Raw genomic sequence first — 22849 nt, forward strand, 5'->3', positions numbered from 1 at the left:
TGTTCTTTATATACAAAATTCAGTCTAGGACATAAATGAGGCGAGTTAGGCATTTACGGTGTGAAACTTAAGGGTGTCCAAAATTCTGTAATCAAGATAGTGTTTTCAACGTTAAAAAAAAAAGTCAAATAGTGAAACTACTGCCTGTAGACTGGCGGCCTGGTGTTGTAAATAAAGTTTTATTGGAACAAGGGCTGGTATCAAAGATGAGGTAACATAAAGGTGTGCAAATGTTGGATACCATTCTATTTAATATCTTGGTATTTTGTTCATGTATTTTTAAAAAAATATGTCTTTATTGAGTTCAGAGAGAGGAAGGGAGAGGGGGAGAGAGAGAAACATCAATGATGAAAGAGTCTTTGATCAGATGCCTCCTGCACTCCCTCTACTGGGGATCAAACCCAAAACCCAGGCTTATGCCCTGACCAAGAATCCAACTATAATCTCCTGGACCATAGGTTGATGCTCAACCACTGAGCCACATCAGCTGGGCTCTTCATGTATTTTTTTGCATTAATTTTGATTTTTAAAAATATTACATGAAACTATTATTTATCTTGGTTACTGGGCTCTTTGGTGTCCCCTTTAAAATTCTGCACTTGAGGTATTACCCTAGTTCCAGTCCTGAGAGCAACCTAAGAAGGCTATACGAATTGTCTCCATGTTATAAATTAGGAAACCAAAGTGTGGAGAGGTCAAGTGACTTGGCCAAGATCACACAGCAGAAAAAAGTGGCAGAGCAAGGATTTGAACTTGGGTAGCCTAGCTCGAGCTGCTGCACTTTAAAAAAAAAAAAAAAAAAAAATATATATATATATATATATATATATATTTTTTTAATTGAATTCAGAGAGAGAAAGGGAGAAGGAGATAGAAACACCAATGATGAGTCATTGATAGGCTGCCTCCTGCACACCCCCTGCTGGGGATTGAGGCCAAAACCCAGGCATGTGCCCTGACAGGGAATCGAACCTTGATCTGGATCATAGATTGATGCTTAACCCCTGAGCCACAGTGGCTGGGCTGCTGCACTTTTAAGAGCCATGCAAAGACCCTGTCTGCTGTCCCTGCTCTAGGAAGAAGTGTGGTTGGGGGAAGGTCAGCTTTGGGGCAGGCTATTCAACATATTTTATTATAAAACCTAAGGGGATAGGGACAGGGTATGGGGAACTGGGTTGGTTACTTCTGGGGTGACATATGTTTCCCACACTCAGGAGACAGTGGTGCTTAGGGCTGCCCGGAGTTCTTTGGGGGCAAAGACGCCCAGCTCTGTGATGATGCCACCAGTGATGAGGTCATGAGGGGTGACATCGAAGGCAGGATTCCAAACCCCAATTCCTACAGGGGAGAGAAGGGAGACAAGAAGGTAGGTATTTGCTTCTGTGAAAGTTCTCAACCTGTTGTCATCTGTACCCCCATACCTATGGTGGTTCTTGGATTTAGGGAATTATTGAGAATTGGGATACTTACCCCAAAAGTGCATGAAGGCATGGGTTTTGGCACCCAGTAACAAGTTTAGACCCCTCCCCCCACACCATTCCTGAATTGTCACTGTCCAAGAAGGTTTCAAAGTCTTATATACATCCACCCCACTTTTGCCTGGATCTCTTAAAGACCATCCAACAATCCAGGGCCTTTGCATGGGCTCTGCCCTCTGCCTAGATGCTCTACCTCATATGCACATGACTCAAGCCTTTGCTCAAATGTCACCTTCTCAGTGAGGATGTCTCTGATCATCTTGTCTAAACTCCCTGTACAGACACCTCCTTGCCTTGTTTATTTCTCCTCCGCCCTTACCTCCTATAATTGTGTTATCTATTTCTTCATTGTCTTTCTCCCTGACCAAACTGTCAGCTCTACGTGGGCAGGGACTTTTTAGTGTCTTTTTTTACCCCTATATCCCAGCACTTAGCATTAGTCAGGCACTCAAAGACATTTGCTGCATGAATTATTCAGTGTAGATCACAACTTCTTACACAAGAGGCTGAAAACTGGTGGCCTGTAACTTTTTTCTCTGGTTTACAGTTTTTTTTTAAGACCGCTGAATTAGCTGCCAGCTTTCAAAGGTGGGAAATTTCACATGTTAAAAAACGTAAGGCTTCTCTTGGAAAAATCAGAAGAGCCATTTCTCTGAGGTCTGCATTCCTGTGATCACTGGCAGGAGCAGAGCATCAGGGCGCACAGACCGCACCCGGCCCATGTCACCCATGTCTTGCTGCCCCAGTTTTATTTTAGTGGGTGTGGGTTGTCAACTCTGCTTTCCATGGTCTTAGGGATTATGACCAAGGCCAATTACGCTTCACACATGCCCCGAACAGGGCTGGGGACGGTGCCTGCAACTAAGGTACGTGCTCTTGGCCAGAATCAAACCTGGTACCCTTCAGTCCACGGGCCAACGCACCAAGCACGGAGCCAAACTGGCCAAAGCAATGTATCCATTTTAAAAAAGCTGTGAAGAATCGCAGCAGAAAACAACAGAATACTAGGACTTCCCTCTGCTTAGTTGTACAGTGTTTTTTTTTTAATTAAAAAAATGTTTTTATTGATTTTAGGGAGAGAGGCAGGGAGAGAGAAACATTGATGAAAGAGGGAAACACTGATTGGCTGCCTCCCACATGGGCCTCAATTGGGGAACTGAACCCACAACCTGGGCACATGCCCCGAACGATGCTCAATCAACTGAGTCACAGTGGCCAGGGCTGTGTATTTTTAACCTGATTCCATACTTGGTAGTGTCCCTATAGTATTTTAATGTTTAGTGGTTTTAACCAGTCATTTTTATAAAAGGCTTTCAATCATAATTGTTAATATTTAATGGGTACTAAGGGCTGGGCCTATTTTCCATGTCATGTGGATGAGTTCACTGAAGGCCCTGGGGTTTATGAGTTAGGTCATAATAACAGCTCATTTTATAGACAGGAACAGTAGGGCTCTTGGGGATGAGAGAACTTAGGCAACTTGTCCATAGCTGCACAGCCAGGAAGTATGGGGAAGATGAAAAATATCTGTGTCTCTTCATAGGCACTTGGCTTAACAGTATTCTTATTTGTTTTTCAGGTGAGAAAACTGAGGTGGAGAATGGCAAGACAATTTGCTCAAGGTTTCTCAACTCATGAGTTGGACACTCTCACCTTGAGTTTGACCTCCAAGATGTTTCTGTTCCTAAAATTGGCTTGAATTTGAAGTTGCCTGTGCCCTAGAAGGCTGATGACACTCCAAGTGCCACCTGCCTCCTGTGAAGGGGCTGGGGTACCTAACTGAAGGTGCCCAGATTCTGTGGTACCCCTGAGTGACCGCTTACCAGGTGCTGCAATCCTGACTCCGTTGACGTCAGTCAGCTCCTGGCCTGGGCGCTCCTCAATGACGATCTGCTGGCCCGTCTCCAGATGGAGGTCACATGAGGAGGTGGGGGCAGCTACGTAGAAGGGGATGCCATGGTACTTGGCAGTGATGGCCAGCTGGTAGGTGCCCACCTTGTTGGCTGTGTCGCCATTGGCAACCACACGGTCAGCTCCCACAACAACAGCTAGGGAGCAAGATGTTGGGGGTCATCACCGGGCCCTGGATGCCTGGAGCCCCGTGTACTGGCACCTTGCAGGCTGGTATCCCACCTGCTGACCTGACACGTCCCGGTGTGCCATGGCGGCCGCTGCCATGCTGTCGGTGATGAGGGTGGCAGGAATCTGCTCGTAGACCAGCTCGAAGGCCGTCAGCCGGGCCCCCTGGTTGTAGGGCCGGGTCTCTGTGCAGAAGGCATGTTTCAGGCGGCCAAGGTTGTGTAGCGAGCGGATCACACCTGTAGGGCCCAACTCACCAGAAGGCCAGGATGAGACAGAAGGGGACAGATAGGCAGGGTGGCCCATTAGTTGGGGGCACAGACCTCCAAAGGCTCCCTGTCCCCAGGCCCTTGTGGTGGCTGTTCCATCTGTCCAGTACACATGTGATTAGAGAACACCTTTTCAGTGAATCTGTCCTTCATCCTTCCATCTCACATAGCAACCCCCACACTTCTGACCTCTTTCCTTGCTTTTCCGCCTCAGCACTTATCACCTTTGGACACATCATACATTTTTACTGACTTGCTTTTATCTGTTCCTCCTACTTTACTGTCCCAATGGCTGAGATTTTGTTTACTTTGTTCACTGCTGGCTCCCCAGCCCCCAGAACTGTGCCTGTTAAATAGTAGATGCTTAATAAATATCTGTTGAGTCAATGAAAGAATGCATGCATGCATGAATAGTGGGACACATGGTAGGTGCTTAATTAAATGCTGAGTGAATGAAGGAATGCATGCATGCATGAATGGTAGCGTACACAGTAGGTGCCAATATTTGTTGAGCAAATGAATGAATGATGTCTTGCTATCAGGGCCTCAGTCCCTAGGCCCCAGAATGGAACCCAAGCAGGTAGGAAAATCTGGAGAATTTAGGGTCAAGTGGAATCTGCTGCCTTGAGCCCCAGGACCCAGTCCCCCCCTCTCCAGGTCATAGCTCCCCCAGTCTTTCCAAGGGGAACACTGCCTTCCCCTCAGTTCTCTTGAAGTCCGTATCCTTCCCTCTCTGCCCACTCAGGCCAGGCCCATCAAGTGGTCGATCCTGGATGGGCAGGTGATCCCATCAGAGCCCCCGAGTTATAAGGAGACTTTTCTGGCACTGTCAGCATAGAGACCCTTGGCTCTTTTCCTCTTGGTCTGAACATTGGCAGGCCCTTTGCTGATCCATGGAGTGGGAGCAGGAAGGAAGAGCTTAGGGACAGGAATAGATGGCTTCTAATGCTATTATTTGAACCCCTGGACCAGCCATACCTGAAGTCATCTTCCTAAGTGTTTCTGTATAATCAATTTCCATTTTGAGGGGTGGGAAAAGTGGTTTGGGTTTCTTTCTCTAGGATCCAAAAGGGGCCCGCCCCCATCCCCATAGACACCTACTCACTCACCCAGGGCTGTGCCGTAGCCAGCAGTGGCCAGTGAACCAGTGTTACAGTGGGTCAGCACGGTCACCTTGCTGCCCCCAGGGGCTGCCTGCTCCAGGAGGTGGTGGGCTCCCAGGTCTCCAATGCTCCGATTGTCCCTGAGGTCTTTCTCCAACATGTCCTCAGCACAGCAGATCACTCTGGGGCCGACAAGGGGTTCTCAGACTTGGGGCCCAGGCTGGCCCTTCCTTCCTGCCCAACTCTCTTGCTGAAAGCCTCTCACAGCTGTGAGGCCTGGACCCTTCTGCCTTTGCCACCCGTCACTCCATTCGCTCATGCAACACATGTTAACTGAGCACTTCCTGTGTGCAAAGTGCTGGGGGGCACAGCAGTAACCAAGACAAAAATCTCTGCCCCTATGGAGCTGACATGAGTGGAGGAGGCAAACAATGAGCAGATAATAAAGTGAAGAAAAAGGCAGCAGAGTCAGGGGGTAGGGGATGAGCTGTAACATATGGGGGGGTGGGAAAGACAGAAACCTTAAATCTGAAGGAGGGCAACTGCTCTATAGATACCTGGCCTGGAGAAATGGCATGTGCAAAGGCCCCATGGTAGGAGCCAGCCGGTGGGGTCAAGGAACTTGAGGGCAATAAATGGTGTAGTTGGAGAAGAGGGGGAGAGTGAGACAAGAAGAAGGCAGGCCTGACTGGTGTGGCTCCGTGGTTGAGCCTCAACCCATGCACCAAGTGGTCCCCTGTTAGATTCCTGGTCAGGGCACATATCCTGGTTGCAGTCTCCATCCCCAGCAAAGGGTGTGCAGGAGGCAGCCAATGGATATTGATGTTTCTTCCTCAGGTTGATGTTTCTCCCTCATCCATGTTTTCTCTCTCTTCCTCTCCCATACTCTCTCTAAAAGTAAATAAAAACATATTTTTTAAAAATGAAGAGGGCAGGGAGGGGGTCAGGACAAGAAACAAAATTCCTCAAAAGAAAAATCCAGCAGAAGGACGTGGCACTGAAAAGGACCTCCAAGGGCAGTGGGGACTAGGCATGTTCAGGGGAGGCACAGTCATGGATTGAGGGGAAGGAGGTCGGGTCTAGGCTGCCTGGGGTCGACCCCCAGCCCTGCCTGTGTGGCCTTGGACTAAGTGCGCCATACCGGTTTCTCATCTGTAAAATGGGTCGCTGGGCGCAAAAAATGAGTTAGCCTCTGCTCAAAGCAACGCAGGGCACAAGGCTCCCTACCTCTCCCGGACCGCCTCCTCGGTGGCGCCCTCCCGCTCGGCCTCCTGCGCCGCGGCGTCCGCCAAATCGCGGGCAGCACGGGCCATGTTGACGGCGGTGGGCCGGGCGGTGACCAAAAAGCTCAGCGCGTCCCGTATGAAGGCAACGAGCGCGGCGATTCCCGGCCCGCCGGCGCCGGCCTGCATCTCCACGGCCAGGCTGAGGCAGCCCACGAGCGCGATTGCAGGGGCGCCGCGCACCTGGAGGGAAGGGATGGGGGTGTCAGGGGCGCCAGGCAAGGGCACGCCCCACCCCCAGCCTCGCCGTTGCTCCCCACCTTCATGGCGCGGATGGCTTCCCAGGCCTGGCGCACCGAGTCCACCCCCTCGTAGCGGCATTGCTCGGGCAGCAGCAGCTGGTCGAGGATCTGCAGCGAGCCCCGCGAGTAGCGTATCGCCTCCAGAGAGGGCATGGTGCGGCCGACGCGCTCCACGAAGGCCCCTGGCGCAGCGAACTACGCGCACGTGGGGCGGGGCCTCCCCCGGAAGGAGGCGCGTGCGCACACAGCCCCGCAGGTTCCCGGGACTCGCCGTCCACTCCGCGGATCCCACCCCCTTATTCCAGGCCATGGTCGGCCAATTAGCCGCTGGCATCGGAACCACAAAGGTGTTACCATTTGCGTGGCACCTCCTAGATGCCAGGCCGTGTTTAGCGTCCGGCTGATCAGTTAGGGGGTCATAGTATGAGCCCCAAATCCCAGGTGGGCACCCTCTGGCTAGAGCAAGTGCTGCCGGTGGCCTCAGGTAGAGAAAGGCCCTAACTGCTGCCCTGAGACTTTACCACCCCTGTGGGGTGCAGAACTGGTGGACTAGGGACAGCTGCTGCTATCACCGTGTCCTGATTACGAAGTCAGCTGGAACCTCAGACCCAACGGGGCTGCGTTTTGTTCATTGCTGTATCCCTGGTGGCTAGGACAGTGCCTTCCTTGCACACTCCTAGTGCTCCATCATTTGTGAAATGATCTTCCTTTTCCAAGGTTTAGGGGGAGGTGACAGGCTTTGAGTTCCTGCTGTATGTGCGGCTGTTTTGAGCTATTTTCTGCTCAATTTTACGTTTCCTCCAAAAAGTAGCAACACACTGGGGCCTTTTTAGTGATCCTTCTAAGGTGTCCCTATATGCTGGGGACAATGAACAGCTCACACCTGCATGGGCATCTCGTGTGCCCCCCAGCCTTGGGCCCCCTGCATGATTCCTGCTGCCTGGTCCCCTTCCCACCCTTCCCACTCAGCCCTGATCACCTCCTCTGGGAAATCTGTTCTGATTGCAGACCAACCTGATCCACTACTTTGAAACCCTCATCATCCTGGGTGAGGACCATCGATCGCTGTGGTCACAGGTTAGTCCCTGCATCACCATTTGCTATGAGAAGCCTACCAAGCTTGGTTGGATGGTGGGGTGGGGGAGAGGGGCAGCCCCTGGGCCCGTCTAGTAACCCAAGGCAGCAGCAAAGAAGCAGGGCTTTAATGTCTGGGGGAGGGGGGATGTCCTACAAGGCACACACACCCTCTCCCCCTCTCCAGGACCAAATAAATAATTCCATCACTGCAGGAAGGCAAGGTCTGGGGAGGGGGTGATGTCTGAGCTCTCAGAGGGCTGGAGGTCCAGCGAGGCTGCAGTCTATGAGGGACCTCCTGAGTATGCCTCAGCCTCCAGAGGGGGTCCAGTCCCAGGAATCATTCACTCTCTGAGTCTGAGTAGTCAGCCACAAGGGAGGAGCTGAGGATGCAGGGGTGTGGCATGTCCTGGGGGACGGCTGCCTCCTGGTAGGAGCCTGATGAGGACTGGAGCCTGTCCTGACAGCTCCCATCCTGCCCCTGAGGTCCCCTTGTCTTGGGGGTCTTGGCTGTCTCTTGAGAGCAGTCTTGTGGGGATGTGAGCCTGTCCTGGGTGGTGCCCTCTGACAACTGTGGCTTCCCAGACTTGGGGGTCTCAACAACGTGCTCCAGGCTCTCTGAGATCTCTCGGGACTGCCTTCGCACAATACCCAGGCCCCCCACAGTGATGGGGGCACCGGCAGGTGCAGATTTCCGGTTCTGGGCCAGCTTCTTCAGGACGCTGCCTGCTTTGCTGCTGTTGCTGGGTCCTGAGGCCGAGGGGAACCAGGAGCGGCTGATGATCTCTGTCCGCTTGAGTTTCTGCTTGTCCTCATATGCTGGGGGGAGGAAGAGAAGGGGAGGAAAGAGGTCCAGAACCACCCTCTGCCTGGGTCTGCCATGGTCCACTCACAGCTGGGAGCCCCCATCTCTCCCCATCCCGACCCCTGTGCCCTCCGGCCCCCACGCACAGTCCAGGGTATGGAACTTGAGCAAGGCAGCCAGCCTGCGGTCGTCCTCTGTCTCAGGCACCAGAGGGATGGCCAGGCTCGCCTTAGCCTGCAGTGCCTGGTCCCTCTCCTCCTCCTCCTGCAGGGCTTTTTTCTTTTCCTGTTGGGGGAAACAATGTGGCTGTCAAAGCCCTGTCTCTTCCATGCCCATTGACTTGGGGCATTGCTCCAGACCTCCAGGTCTGTTTCCTCCTCTCAAAGCTTGAGGGAGAAAAAAGCCTCACATTATGGCCAGGGCAGAAAAGTCGCTTACCAAATGGGAGGTACAAATTGTCATTAATGTGTACCATTCAGTTCTTCACTCATTAATTCCACAAATATTTACATGATACCCATCTTGTCCTAGGCCTTGATCTAGACACTGGGAACAGAGCAGAGAGCAGACAAAAACCCTTGTCCTTGTGGAGCTGACATTCTAGAGGGCGAGAGAGACAACAGTGGTGGGGAGAAAAAGAATGATGAGGAAGGGGTAGGGAGTGGGCAGGGGATTCAACTTTAAATGTGATATAGGGTGAAGAAGAGGGTCAGGGACCGTCTCCCTGAGAAGATCACATCTGAGAAAAGACGTCTAAATGACGGAGCCATGTGGGTATCTGGTGGAAAAGTGTTGTAAGGTGGAGGGAACAGCCTGTGCAAAGGCAGAAGTATGCTTGGAACTGCAGAGGAAGAGTGAGGAGGCCAGTGTGGCTGGAGCAGAGTGAGCAAGAGGAAGGTGGAAATGGGGGTGGGGAGGGAAAGGGACAGGTCATTCAGACCTGGTGGGCCACAGGAAAGACTCTGGCTTCTACTTTAAGTGAAAGCCATGGAGAGTTCTGAACACAGGAAGGAGGTGACTAACTCAGGTGTTCATAGGCATCCCCTGGTGGGGGTGGGGGAGAAACAGACTGTTGGGGGTGGGAGGGTGGGAGCCTGGAGACCAGGGCAGAGGGACTGTGCTAGTCCAGGTAGGAGATGATGGGGATGGTGGAAGTAGCCAGATACTAGGTATAATTTGAAGGCAAAGGCTGACAGAATTGCTCACTGGAGATGGGGAGGAGGAGTCAAAGCCAACTCCAGGCTTTGGGAACTCAGTGCCTAGAACGACAGATGCCTTCTTTTATTTTTTTAATCCTCACCTGAGGATATGTTTTTATTGATTTTAGAGAGAGAGGAAATGAGGGGGGGCAGAGAGAGAGAAACATCCAGGGCAGATAACTTCTTTATTGAGAATGGAGGATGTGGGCAGGGCAGGTTAGGGACTGGGGTAGGTTCATTAGGATGTTATGTTTGAGGGTTCTTAGACCTCCACCACATGTAGAAGCCCACAAGGCAGGGGACACATAGCTCAGGGCACAGGCCTGGCTGAAGGGATACAATCCCAGTAACAAATAATTAATAAGAAAAGTAGTGCCCTGGCTGAGTAGCTCAGTTAGTGTAGTCCCCATACACCAAGATTATGGGTTCGAATGCATAAATAAGTGAAACAATAAATCGATGTTTCTCTCTCCTTTCCTCTATCTAAAATCAATAAAAAAACAAAAACAAACTAGTAATTTTACTCTTAATAATAATGACCACAGAATGATCAGAAAAGGAAATTGGAAGAAATGGGAGCCCGGCCGGGCGTGGCTTGGCAGCTGAACGTCGACCTAGGATCCAGGCGATTGGGGTTCGATTCCCAGTCAGGGCACATGCCGGGGTTGTGGGCTCGATCAATGACTCTCTCATTGTTGATGTTTCTATCTCTCTCCCCTTCTCCTTTCCTCTCTCTGAGATCAATATTCTAAGTCTTTATTTAAAAAAAAAGAAAAAAGAAAAAAAGAAATGGGAGCTGTAGGCCAGGGAACTTGTGTCCTATGGGGTCACCCGTAACGCTCCTGCTTGGGCTGCATTTGCAGCATCCAGGGGCCCAGTCTACCCCACAGAGTGAGTGAAGAGGGAGAAGGTTCTCACAGTGCTCTGCCAGTCACTGCGAGGGTGAAACACCCATTTATATTACATTCATCTGAACCCTGACTCCATGTGTCGCTCCACCAAGTATTTTTGGCACAACTTCAGGAGCCATTGTGGTCACTGACAGAAATACCCCCGGCATATCATTCAGCATTTGTACCTGTGCCCTCAGTGACTCTCCACATAGGCGCAGATGTCTTGCCCATGCATTTACATATTGAAATATACATTGTTATATTTTATTATAAAGATTTTCCCTTTTTTCTACCAGTCAGTGCATGGCAGGAATGATTTTGGAAATTATTTTGGGGCAGGTTGACAATCTATGGATTTTGTTTTGGGACCACTGGGTGGGCCCATGAAATGTGTGTTATGAGTTGGCCAGTTGCTGGGCCTCTGCCTGACACCCACAGCAGGGTCAGACTTCACCTGGGCCTTAGCTTGAGGCTCATTTTCCCTTTGAGATCTGTTGAAAGTGAAGCCTGGTCCCCCTAGGGGAAGGCACTATGAGCTTAATAATAGCCCCTTGGCTAGGTGCCTCCCATGGGCGCTATGAGGTCCCCACAATGCAGATGGAGAAACTTGGGCTCAGTGGATGAAAAGACATGCCTATAGCTAGGATGTGGTGGGCAAGGGCTGGACCTGGGTCTTAACTTACCATGTTGGCCATACCAGTACTCCCCCGCCCGCCTGTGGTTCCAATCCTGGCCTGGAGTCCACTTACCCGGAACCTTTTCCGCAGCATGCTGTTGAGGGCAAAGTCATCCTTCCAGGCGCTCTGTGCCTCCTGGATGTGGCTCAGGGTGGGAAGGGCCTTCTTGAGCGTGCTCCGGTCAGCCTCACCGTGCTCCAGGCGGAACATGGCATCTGTCTCCAGTTTCTGTTTCTTCTCATGCTCTGCAAGGATGGGAGTGTGGCTGGGCCTTCTGGGACCTGGCTCAGGCTTGAGGTCAGGGTCAGGGCTGGCTTTGGGGCCACGTAAGGTGCTCACCTGTCGTCAGCACCTGCTCATTGTCCGCCATGTCCCAGCGCTCCTCCTTGCGCTGGGCGCCACTCACGATCACATAGTCACAATTGGCAGGGTCTGTCTGCATCTCGATGTAGTTGATGCAGAGGTGGCATTTCATCCGGAATCTGGGTGGTGGGCAGGAATCAGGAGACTGTGCCACCCCAGGCTACTATGTGACCCCTGTGTGCTTCCTTCCACCCATGCACCTCATTCAACAAGTGTTCATCATGTACCTACTACATGTCAGGCTCCATAGCAGGGTACAGCCATGGGTGAGACAGACATGGTCCTATCACTCCTGAACTAACTTTCTGCCTGGAGTTTGTTCACTTGTTCATTTATTCACTCTTTCGTTCATCCATTTCCTCAACAAACCCTCCTGAGATGGGCTGCTCTGTGGCAGTCTTAGCATCAGCTGCCAGGGACATAGCAGTAAAACAAACCAACCTATTCTTGGACAAAATTCCAGCAGGGGCCATATTGCCCACAAAGGCACAAGCAACCAGTGTCAGGTGATGCTCAGCACTTTAGAAAAGGCCTCTTTGAGAGGTAGTATTGGAGTAGAAACCCGATGTGAGGGAAGGAAACTTGCAGATGTCTGGGGAAGATTGAGTGTTCCAGGCAGAGGGAACAGAGGTGGGAGTATCTCTGGGGTAAGAGAGAGGGGCAGTGAGGAGGCTGTGTGACTGGTGCAAAGTGAGCGAGGGGGAGAATGGGAGGAGGTAAGAGCAGGGAGGGGACACAGCAGAGTGTTAGGGGTCTTGTGGGCCATGGGGAGGACTTTTACTCTGAGGAAGGAGGAAGCCATGGAGGGTTCTAGGCAGAGGGATGTGCCAATTGACACACCAGGATGATTTTCAGGACAGAACAGCAGGGAATGGCCATCAGGAAGGGGCTACAAGTTCCCCTCCCACTCAGACTCCTTCACAGCCCATTCACCCTGTGGCCACCCATGTGTCCCTGAGACACCTGCCAGGCTGCCTCTACCTGTAAATTGGGGTGGTGTAGTAATTGCCAACCTTCTTCTTTTCTGCATTGTAACGAACACCTGGAAGGAGAGGGAGAGAGTGAAGGCTCAGGCTCAGGCTCAGGCTCAGGCTCAGGCTCAGGCTCAGGCTCAGGCTCAGGCTCAGGCTCAGGCTCAGGGTCTGGCCACGCTAGTGTCTTTTCCATGGGTGGGGGACAGGTAGGGGTAGTATTCTGCTCCCCTGCAGGGGAGGTACCTCAGGAGGGCACTGAAATTCAAGGCAGGAAAGAGCTGTGTTCAGGCTGTGTGATAGGTGCTCAAGCCACAAAGGAGGGTAGGCAGGAGCCAGAGGGCCTGGGATGAATCCTGATTCCACCACCGATCAGCTGTGTGAGCTCAGGCCAGCAGCCTCATCCCTGTGGGCCTCAGTTTCCCTATTTATGCAATAGGGAATGACTATAATTCCTACTGTACAGGACTGTGAAAACTGCAGGAGCTAATACACAATTGCTAAGAATAGGGCCTGGCTCAGCAAGTGTTCAAGAAGGGCTGGATTTATTATTTTTCTAGAGAATTTTCAGGTTTTTTGTTATTTTGCTGGTTAGATGACATATATTCTTTTATTATTATTATTTTTTACTATATCTTTATTGATTTCAGAGAGAGGAAAGGAGAGGGAGAGGGAGAGATAGAAACATTAATGATGAGAGTCATTGATTGAGCCCGCAACCCCGGCATGTGCCCTGACTGGGAATCGAACCCCAATCGCCTGGATCCTAGGTTGATGCTCAACCTCTGAGCCACGCCTGGCTGGGCGATATATATTCTTGACTCTGTATGACCTTGCTTATCAGTGAAAAAAGCTTAAACTAGAAACACAGAGCTTGGGCTGGTGAGTGGTGTGGCCTAGTTGGGTTTCCCTCTCCTGGGTGGCTGCTTCCATTCATGGCCCTGAGCATGACCCATGTGTGGTGGTGTCAGGCCACACCCCACTTTTCATCCCTTGAGCACCTGGTGGCCTTAGGACAGATTCCCCTGGCTGGGTCTGATCAGGGAGACATGACAGGGGTTCACTTGTCCTCAGCAGTGGGGTGGCTTGGTCCACTGCTTCTTTTTTTTTAATATATATCTTTATTGATTTCAGAGAGAGGAAAGGAGAGGGAGAGAGAGAGATAGAAACATCAATGATGAGAGAGTCATTGATAGAGCCCACAACCTGGGCATGTGCCCTGACCGGGAATCGAACCCAGATCGCCTGGATTCCAGGTTGACGCTCAATCGCTGAGCCACGCCCGGCCGGGCGGTCCACTGCTTCTTTCTCTTCCACAGCCTCTGTGAGGAGGACTGGACCCTCTTACCAGGAGCCACCAGCTCCTGTTTACAGAACGAGCTGCTCCCTTGATCCAGGTGCTATTTGAGGAGCTGAGAGAGGCGACATGAGGATCCCAGAGGAGGAAACAAAGTCAGGAGAGTTGATTCACCTGACTGAGGTCTCACTACTGCTAAGCACAGCTTTGGACCCACACATGTCTGTCTGTCCATCTGTGCACCTGTGGCACAGTCAGAGGTCCAAATGCTAATGATAACAGTAAAGGACAGTGAGAGCAGCAGACTGAATTTACGAGCCCTTGCATGTGCCATGTGTTGTGCGCTAAGGACTTTATAAGCCACACAGGTGGACAAACCATCTGAATTTTATAGATGTGTAAACTGAGGCACACAGAGGCTCAGTCACTTGCTCAGGGTCATCCAGCTAGGAGGTGAACCCAAAGCCTGGCCTCCTCATCACTCTGCAATGAGGCATCTGCAGCCTGCCAGTCACTTGGGTGCCATCTCCTCCCAGACTCCTGATTGGGAGACCCTGGTGGAGATGACACTGGCGATTAATGGGCTTCAATGTCTGTGGGACTGAATGGGTGGTGTGGGTGGAAACTCACCCATGCCAATGTGGTTCTTGCAGCCATCACACCAGATGTTATACGGCATCTCGAATCTATACAAAGAGAAAACAGCTTATTTGCTCTGTTCACTGGGCTTTCCCTTAGTCTCCACGCTTGCAACTCTGGCCACAGCCGCTCTACAAAGGGCACGCACACAGAGGGGATAAAGAATGTTTGGTGAATGTTCCTACAGCCAGGCAAGTCCTGCCCGCTGGTCCCTGGCCAGCTGACTCAGTCGGGGTGAGTCTCTGTGGTGCTGCTATGCTTTCTGGCAGCTAAATGGCCGGAAGCAGAGGGGGAAGAAGTGTTTGTATTATCACTGGATTTTTTCACATGTGGTGCGATGTGCAACATGCAATTCTGGTTTTCTATGAACATCAGTGACAGAGCTTCTCTTTTAAAATAAAACCTTAAGTAATGAATAATGAGGTAAATTAAAGACACTGCACAGAGGTGAGGACTCAGCTACCAGAGTGGATGGGGGTAGTGTGTGCAGGCCCGAGGCAGACGAGCTTATTTGGCTCTAGGGCATGGAAATGAGGGAGTTTTGATGAGACTTTCACCTCTGTGCCTCTTAAAGTCACTGTTGAGACTTGAGTCTTGACTCCTTTCCACAGATGTTCCCACCTCTGATGATTTTGTTACTGGTTCCTCTGCTCAGGCCCAGGGTAGACATGAGACCGAGGTCAGAGTTCACAAGGCAGAGAAGGAGTGAAGGATTTGCTCTTCTGGGGACATACATCTGGCTTCTGCTTCCTGCCATGAAGGGCAGGCCAGAAACAAGAGAATCCTGAGGGAAGGGCCATTGTTCTGGCTCGACTACAGTAATGGCTCTGATTATTTAAAAAAAATATTTTTATTGATTTTTATTTTATTTTATTGTTTTGTTTTAAATATATCTTTATTGATTTCAGAGAGGAAAGGAGAGGGAGAGAGAGAGAGAAACATCAATGATGAGAGAGTCACTGATTGAGCCCGCAACCCGGGCATGTGCCCTGACCGGGAATTGAACCTGGATCGCCTGGATCCTAGGTCGATGCTCAACCGCTGACCCATGCCTGGCCAGGCTTTATTGATTTTTAAAGAGGGAGGAAAGGAGAGGGAGAAAGAGAAACATCAACGGGAGAGCAAAGCATTGATTGGCTGCCTCCTGAATACCCCCTTCAGGGGATGGAGCCCACAACGCAGGCCTGTGCCCTGACTGGGAATTGAATTAGGGACCTTTTGGTGCACAGGACAAGGCCCAACCAACTGAACTACACTGGCCAGGGAGGCTCCGACTCTTTTTTTAAAATATGTTTTTTATTGATTTTTTTTTTTTTTTTAGAGAGAGAGGAGGGAGAGGGATAGAGAGGGAGAAACACTGATGAGAGAAAGACAGCAATCGGCTGCCTCCTGCACATTCCCTACTGGGGATCAAGTCCTCAAGCCGGGCATGTGCCCTGACTGGAACTTGAACTGGGGACCTCTTGGTTCATGGGTGGAGGTTCAACCACTGGGCCATACCGCCCAGGTGGAGGCTCTGATTCTTTAACTTCCCCATATCTATGCCCTTTGCAATGAGACTCTGCAACAGTTCCTGTCAGGAGGTGAACAATATTGCCCCACTCCCTGCATCACGACTCGTTTTTTTGTTTGTTTGTTTGTTTTTTATATATATCTTTATTGATTTCAGAGAGAGGAAGGGAGAGGGAGATAGAAATATCAATGATGAGAGAGTCGTCATTGATCGGCCACCTCCTGCACGCCCCCTACTGGGGATAAAGCCCGGAACCCGGGCATGTGCCCTGACCAGGAATCGAACCCTCATCTCCTGGATCCTAGGCCCACGCTCAACTGCTGAGCCATGCCCGGCTGGGCATGATTTGTTTTGAAAAATTGATGGCACAAAAGTGACGTGTGCCAGTTCTGGGTGTTGGCCTCAAGAGGCCTTGCACGCCTCTGCTCACTCTCTTTTGGAATCTGTAGGTGTTATATAAACAAGCCCAGACTAGCTAGCTGGCTGGAGGATGAGATGTGGAGCAGAGTCCAACTGTGCCAGCCAAGGCCATGCTGGACCAGCCTGGCCCAGGATAGGCAAGTCCAGTCCAGGCTAGCAGAGGCATTCAGCTGAGCCACAAACTTGTGAGCAATATGTGCTTATTGTTTTGTTATGTGGCAACAGCTGACTGATACAGTGACTCTGTGCTTAACAGAATTAAGACGCTGCAGCCCGGCTGGGCGTGGCTCAGCGGTTGAGCATTGACCTAGGATCCAGGCGATCGGGGTTTGATTCCCGGTCAGGGCACATGCCTGGGTTGCGGGCTGCAGCCGATCAATGACTCTCTCATCATTGATGTTTCTATCTCTCTCTTTCCCTCTCCTTTCCTCTGTCTGAAATCAATAAAGATATATTAAAAAAAAAAGACCCTGCAGCACTAGGCAAATTGGAGCACTAAATTCTCCTTGAGATGAGGCCAGGTGGAACAAGGGGCAGGGGTGTTCAGACCTTACCTGATGATGAGGATGCCCTGGGACAGCTTCCGAGCCCGCTCCCGGAGTGGGTGGCTGTTGTGGTATCGGTTGAGAGAGCCATGCTGTGCAGAAAGGAGGAGGGAGCAGGTTAGCACTGCTGAATTGGGCAAGCCCATGCTTTCTTACATAGGCTGATAGAGCCCTCTTTCTTGTGACCTACCAAGGGAATTAATAGCAAAATGGAAGGCACATAGGCTTTGGTGGAGCTAGTGGGGTTGGCTCAGGAATACATGAATTTGAATTTTTCTCCTCCCATTTAAGAAGTGAAGAGCCATGTGACCCAGGGTAGTAACCTCACCTTTTGCCTTCCTGAGCCTTGGTTCCCATAATTACATCTGGGTGTTGTGGGAAGAATTAGGTGAGATGACAACACTGGCAAACGATTACTGGGTACTTTATGTGTGTCGTCTCATTTTAACCTCTCAACGATTCTATGAGGACAGGTTGTTTTATTTCCTTTTTGACATGGGGAAACTGTGGCCTAGAGAGGCTGAGTCAAGGGCCTGGGACCACACAGCCAGATTGCACTGATTCATTCAGCAGGCTTTACTGAGCATCTATAGTATGGGGACACAGCCATGAACAAGATGGAATGTCTCTGCCCTAGTGTAGTGAATGTTCTAAAGGGGGAGACAGACAATACCCAAATAAATAGACAGTGTATCAGGGAGTTATAAGGGCTGTGAAGAGAAATAAAGCACCAGGTAATGAGATAAGAGAACGAGACGGTGGTCAGGGAGGCCCTTTGTGAGGAGAGACCTAAAGGAAGGGAAAAAACCCTTGTGGTCAAAAGGAGGAAGAGATTCCAGGTAGAGGGAACAGCAGAGAGTACAAGGAGACCAGAGGAGCTACAGCTGGGAAAGCAAGGGGATTTCATCCAGAGCCTGAGTGGCTGACCTCATCCTGAGCTCTGCTGGAAATATGCCAAGCTGAGCACAGAGTACAAGGTCATTGATGAGAGCCACGTTTACCACTGGGAATGAAGACTACCCCGAGACTCGTGTCCCAAGAGCAAGGCAGAGAGATCTCAGGTTCACCACACTTCTCAGCTGTAGCTCCAATTCAGGAGGGGCTAAGGTACCGATCGGCCCTTGCCCTGTAGGATCTCTGCTATTATGGACATGGAAAAGGATGTCTGACTCTTACCTTTTCAGGGTTGAAATCTGGAGGGTAGTACTTGTTTACACCTTTCCTTTCACCCTAGAAAGCAGAAGAGAGACATGAGTCAGAGAGGGTCCTGTAGGAGACCTAGTGGTACACCCTAGAGAGGTGGGAACTGGATGAGGGAGACTGAGGATGGCCCTGGGTTCCATGTCTGCTTGAGGACTGGTGACCTGGGAGAAAAAAACCACTGTTTTTGTCATGGAAAGTTCCATGAGGGTTCAACCCTCCTAGAGCAATGACTTTCAGTATTTTGGGGGCTATGACTTACAGTAAGACATATTTACCACTGCAACTGGGCAGATACATGTGTAATACAGCTAAGGTACAGGTTTCATGAAAGAACCCTTACCCTGACTGGGGAGTCTCTTTTCAAATGCTGGCAGCCACTTGCTGAGTTGCCTGAATGACCCACCAAAGCAGTGGGTCTCAAACTTGCTGCATGTTACAACCATCTGAGGAGTTTCTAAAATACTGCTAACTGGGATCCACCCCCAGAAAACTCCCGACAGAGGACCTGCTCTGGAGAGTGGTACCTGAACATTGGGCTTTTAAAAAACCACCTGGAAAACGTGTTTAAACAAATACTTGTATGTATTTGTTCACAGCAGCATTATTCACAAGAGCCAAAAGGTGAAACAACCCAAATGTCCAGCAGTGGATAAATGGATAAACCAAATGTGGTCCATCCACACACTGGAATATTATTCACCCATAAAAAGAAATGAAGCTCTGATACATGTTATGATGTGGATGAACTTTGAAGACATTAAGTGAAAGAGGCCAGACATAAAGGCCATATGGTGTACTATTCCACTTATATGAAATGTCCTGAAAAGGCAAATCCATAAAGACATGAAGCAGATTAGTGGTTGCCAGAGGCTGGAGGAGGGGGAAAAGGGAGTGACTGTTAATAGGGAAGGGGTTTCCTTTTGGGTGATGGCAATGTTTTGGAACTAGATAGAGATGATGTTGCACAACATTATGAATGTGCTAAATGCCATGGGATAATACATTTTAAAATAGTTAATTTTTTATGTGAATTTCACCTCATTTAAAAAAATCAAAGAAAGAAGAAAGCTTCTTGGGTGATTTTAGTATGCAGCAAAGTTTGAGAACTACTGCAGCAAAAGATCACGAATCCAGAGTTTGAAAATACCATCTCAGAGCATGGGGAAGGGGCTTTAGGGAAGGAAGGGGCTACTATGGGGATCTGATGAAGACTAGAAAAGAGCCCGGCCAGCATGGCTCAGTACTTTGAGCATCAACCTATGATCCAGGAGACTGCGGTTCAATTCCCAGTCAGGGCACATGCCCAGTTTGTGGGCTCAATCCCCAGTGGGGTGTGTGCAGGAGGCAGCCGGTCAATGACTCTCTCATCATTGATGTTTCTATCTTTCTCTCTCTCCGCCTCTCTGAAATCAATAATTAAAAAAAAAAAAAGACTAGAAAAGAACTCCAAGGAGCACAAGCCAGTCTACTCACCATCTTGGGAGCTGCCTACTGGTCTTCACCCTCAACGCAGCCAATCTGAAAAGACAAGACACTGACACCGACTGTGCTGTGTTGACCATCTGCCCAGACCCACTCTCCTGGGGAGCCGGGCAGAGGGATCACGGCTTCCCTGAGAAGATAATGTGGGCCGGGTGTGGTGTTGGTCACTCAGAAGAGCCTCCCCCCAGGTGTAGGAGGTGTCCAAAGAGCGGTGTTTGTTGGTTTAGAAAGAGTGTCCTGTCCACTCCATCCAATATATATTCACAGCTAACGGTTCTCACCCCTCCACAGCCCATGTCATCACTCCCCTGGATCAGTGCAGTCACCTCTCTCTGGTCTCCTCGCTCTGCCCTCAACTCCCACAATCTGTTTCTCCCACAGGGGCCAGGAGGATCTCTTAAAAAAGAAATCTAAAATATTGCTCTCCTGCTTAACCCCCTCCAGTGATTCCCATTGCTTTCAGAATCATGCCAAAGCCCTCCCAGTGGCCTATGGGGCCCCTGCCTGCCTCCAAGCCTGCCTCTCATCCCTCTCCCTTGTGTTCACTCTGTTCTAGTCACTCTGGCTTTCTGGCTGCCTTCAGAGGCTAAGCAGGTGCAGGCCAACTGACTTGAGTGCTCCTCCAAGAGCTGTCTGTTCTTTGTCACAGGTCTCAGCTCAAACATCACTTTTGTCAGGGGCCTCATCTGAGTCACTTCTCCCTTGGGGTTCCTATCACATCACTCTATGTCTGTTTACTTGCCTATAGTTTGTCTCCTCTGCAAGGTCTCACCTTGCTATATCACTAGCACCAAGGACAGTGCCTGGCCTCAGATTCCAACAGAAGGCCCTGACCAGGTGGCTCAGTTGGTTGGAGCATCGTCCCATCCACCAAAGGGTTGCAGGTTCGATCCCGGTCAGGGTGCGTACAGGAGACAACTGATTGATGCTTCTTTCTCACATCGATGTTTCTCTCTCCCTTCCTCTCTCTCTAAAATCAATAAACATATCCTTGGGTGAGGATAAAAATAACTTAAAAGAAAAGAAGCTGATATTAAAAAAACAAACATTCTAACATATGAATCACTGGTAAACTGACTGAGGTTCCATAAGAATCAATGCAGGTGACACAGGTATCAAATGCAAGGGCTCCTAAAACTGGGGGTGAGACATCCCCTGTACCCTGCATGTTTGGAGGAGAGACTTTTAGGTCCAGAATGGGGATTGGCAAATTTTCTGTTAAGGAACATATAGTGAATACTGCTGGCTTTCTGGACCAGACTGTCTCTGTCCCAACAACTCAACTCTGCCCATCATAGCTAGAAAGCAGCTGGACAATAGGTAAATGAATGGGTGTGTCTGTATGTCAATAAAACTGAAATTTGCCCTTCACATGATTATCACCCGTCATAAGATATTATTCTCCTTTTGAGTTTTCCCCAATCATTTAAGAAGTTAATACCTCTCTAAGCTGGCAGGTTGTACAAAATCAGGCTGGTTTTGGCCTGTGGGTATAGTCTGCCAGCTCGCTCCCTGTGCTAGTTAGGAAGCTTGGTTTAATTGTTTCTGCTAATTTAGCTGTTGGCGCTCTCTAATGGTTACTGTGCGCCAGGCGCTGCACTGAATCTGACATCACTGCCTCATTTACTCTGTATTGTTACTATTATCTCCAATTGACATGGGGGCTTAAGTAACTTGACCAGGGTCAGAAGCTGATGGGGAGGCAGAACCAGGGTGCAAAGGCCTGAATGGAAACTGTTCTGACATTGTCCCGAACTTCTCTCTATCTTGGGTCCTCCATCTGTAAAGTGTGCTCCTGGACCAGATTTTCCTAAGGTCCCTTCCAACCTAAATATGCTTTTGCTAACAAAATAGCTAATGGCCCACCCTGGCTTTGGGGTCACAATTCCCTGGGCATGAATCTCAGCTTTACTCCGCAGGTGAGTAAGGAGTAAAGCTGAATTTATATTTCTTCACCTGTAAAGAGCAGATGGGGGCAACAGGACTGACTTTCTGGGGATGCTGTGGATGAAATAACACATTGGGAAGTGCTTGCACAAAGTACTGCATTTACAGAGCTGGGGGTCTTAACGTGGTTTTACCACCCCAGTGAATGGTATAGCGGAGGCTATAGTCAGGATATATAGAAATCTCTGATCCTTAGTGTCAAGAGTAATCATAGCCTGCACTCTCCCATGACATACTGCTTGGACTCGGATACCGACTCTGCTGCTTGCTAGCGGCTTGACTTTGTGCAAGTTGCTTAGTCTCTTTGGGCCTCTGTTTCCTCATCTATAAAATGGGGTTTACAAAAGTATCAACCTGATAAGGTTGCAGTTAAGACTCAGTGAGTTAAAGTTGTCAGAACAGCTACTAACGCCGAGTTGAACGTTGGTGGTTTTGATTGTATCTCATATCTACAGTTTTACACGCGTCATTTTACAAAATCTTCACCACGACCCGGAGCGGTAGGAGCTTACTGGTTCCATTTTCCTGATGTAGTAAACCGAGGGGCCCTTCAGGCATAATATGGGCCAGCGCTGAGTCAGGGGTCACGGCCGTAGCCGGGGATTTGGGTCGGGGGTGGCGACTGGGACCTGGGCTGGCTTGGGACATCGGGCCCGCGATCTCAGAGCCCCGGGGACCCCAGCGTGCTCGTGCCCCCAGGGCGGCTCCGAGATTGGGTAAGGTAGCAACTTGACACCCCCTCCGCTCCCCTCCCGCCCCCAGCCCTACCGGGCCAGACCGCCCCTCCGCCTGCCAGCACTTACCTGCCCTCCTCCTGACGTCACGCCGCGCCTGTGCCCGGAAGTGAGTGCTGGACGCGCAAGGGGCGGAGCGCACTCCTCGGGTGACGTAGACGCCAGCACGAGGCGGGGCGAGGAGGCAGCGCAGCGCTGATTGGCTGAGTGCTGAACACGCCTCCCGCTCCCAGCCGCCCGTGTGGACCAATCCAGGCCTGCTCCTCGCCACCGCGTACCTGTCACGAGGCCCACCTTCGGTCCCGCCCTCGTACCTGGCCCAGTGCGAGGCCCGCCTCCCTAACGGCGCCTCGCGGGGAGCGCAGCCTCGCTGCCCCAAACCTCGCCGCGGGCGTTGGCAAAGCGCCGTGCGCGCGGGCGGAACCGTGCTAGGCTCGTGTTTGAAAGGCTAGCGAGCTAAGGACTGTTTTTTCATTTGTAAATGGTTGGGGGGGGGAATCAAAAGAGTAACATTTTATGACGTCAAAATAATACGAAGTTTAAATTTTAGTGTCGATAAATAAAATTTTATTGGAATACAGCTACGTCCCTTTATTTACCTATTGTCTATGGCCACTGCAATGGCAGAGGTGA

The 22849-nt window shown here is 50.4% G+C and overlaps 2 protein-coding genes and 1 long non-coding RNA gene across 7 annotated transcripts; 1 reads left to right on the forward strand and 2 right to left on the reverse strand.

Annotated features, from left to right (window-relative positions):
• Positions 1-1116: 1116 nt before the first annotated feature.
• MRI1 (methylthioribose-1-phosphate isomerase 1) lies at positions 1117-6895 on the reverse strand. The gene is given in 7 exon segments (XM_081134616.1): positions 1117-1338; positions 3302-3526; positions 3620-3796; positions 4936-5111; positions 6157-6395; positions 6473-6625; positions 6627-6895. Coding segments are annotated over 7 exon segments (1260 nt in total). The 5' UTR covers positions 6789-6895; the 3' UTR covers positions 1117-1210.
• LOC308555881 lies at positions 6716-19541 on the forward strand. Its single transcript, XR_013998644.1, has 3 exons — positions 6716-6801; positions 7463-7531; positions 19486-19541. It is a non-coding gene; the product is annotated as an uncharacterized lncRNA (long non-coding RNA).
• Positions 7624-22350, reverse strand: YJU2B (YJU2 splicing factor homolog B). 5 transcript variants are annotated; one of them, XM_081134617.1, is made up of 10 exons: positions 22286-22350; positions 19527-19571; positions 18027-18080; positions 16860-16942; positions 14364-14419; positions 12447-12507; positions 11442-11584; positions 11175-11347; positions 8480-8618; positions 7624-8347 (listed from the first exon to the last, which is right to left on the reverse strand). In XM_081134617.1, exons 2-10 carry the CDS (start codon positions 19527-19529, stop codon positions 7869-7871), a joined length of 1191 nt encoding a protein of 396 aa, XP_080990743.1. In that variant the 5' UTR covers positions 19530-19571; positions 22286-22350; the 3' UTR covers positions 7624-7868. The 5 variants fall into 5 exon arrangements, with proteins under 5 accessions (XP_080990743.1, XP_080990745.1, XP_080990746.1 ...); XM_081134619.1 differs by having other exon boundaries at positions 21837-22287; XM_081134620.1 differs by lacking the exon at positions 22286-22350 and adding an exon at positions 21995-22166.
• Between the last annotated feature and the right edge of the window lie 499 nt (positions 22351-22849).

The sequence above is a fragment of the Miniopterus schreibersii genome, assembly GCF_964146895.1.
Source record: "Miniopterus schreibersii genome assembly, chromosome: 4".
In the NCBI taxonomy this organism is placed as follows: Eukaryota; Metazoa; Chordata; class Mammalia; order Chiroptera; family Miniopteridae; genus Miniopterus; species Miniopterus schreibersii.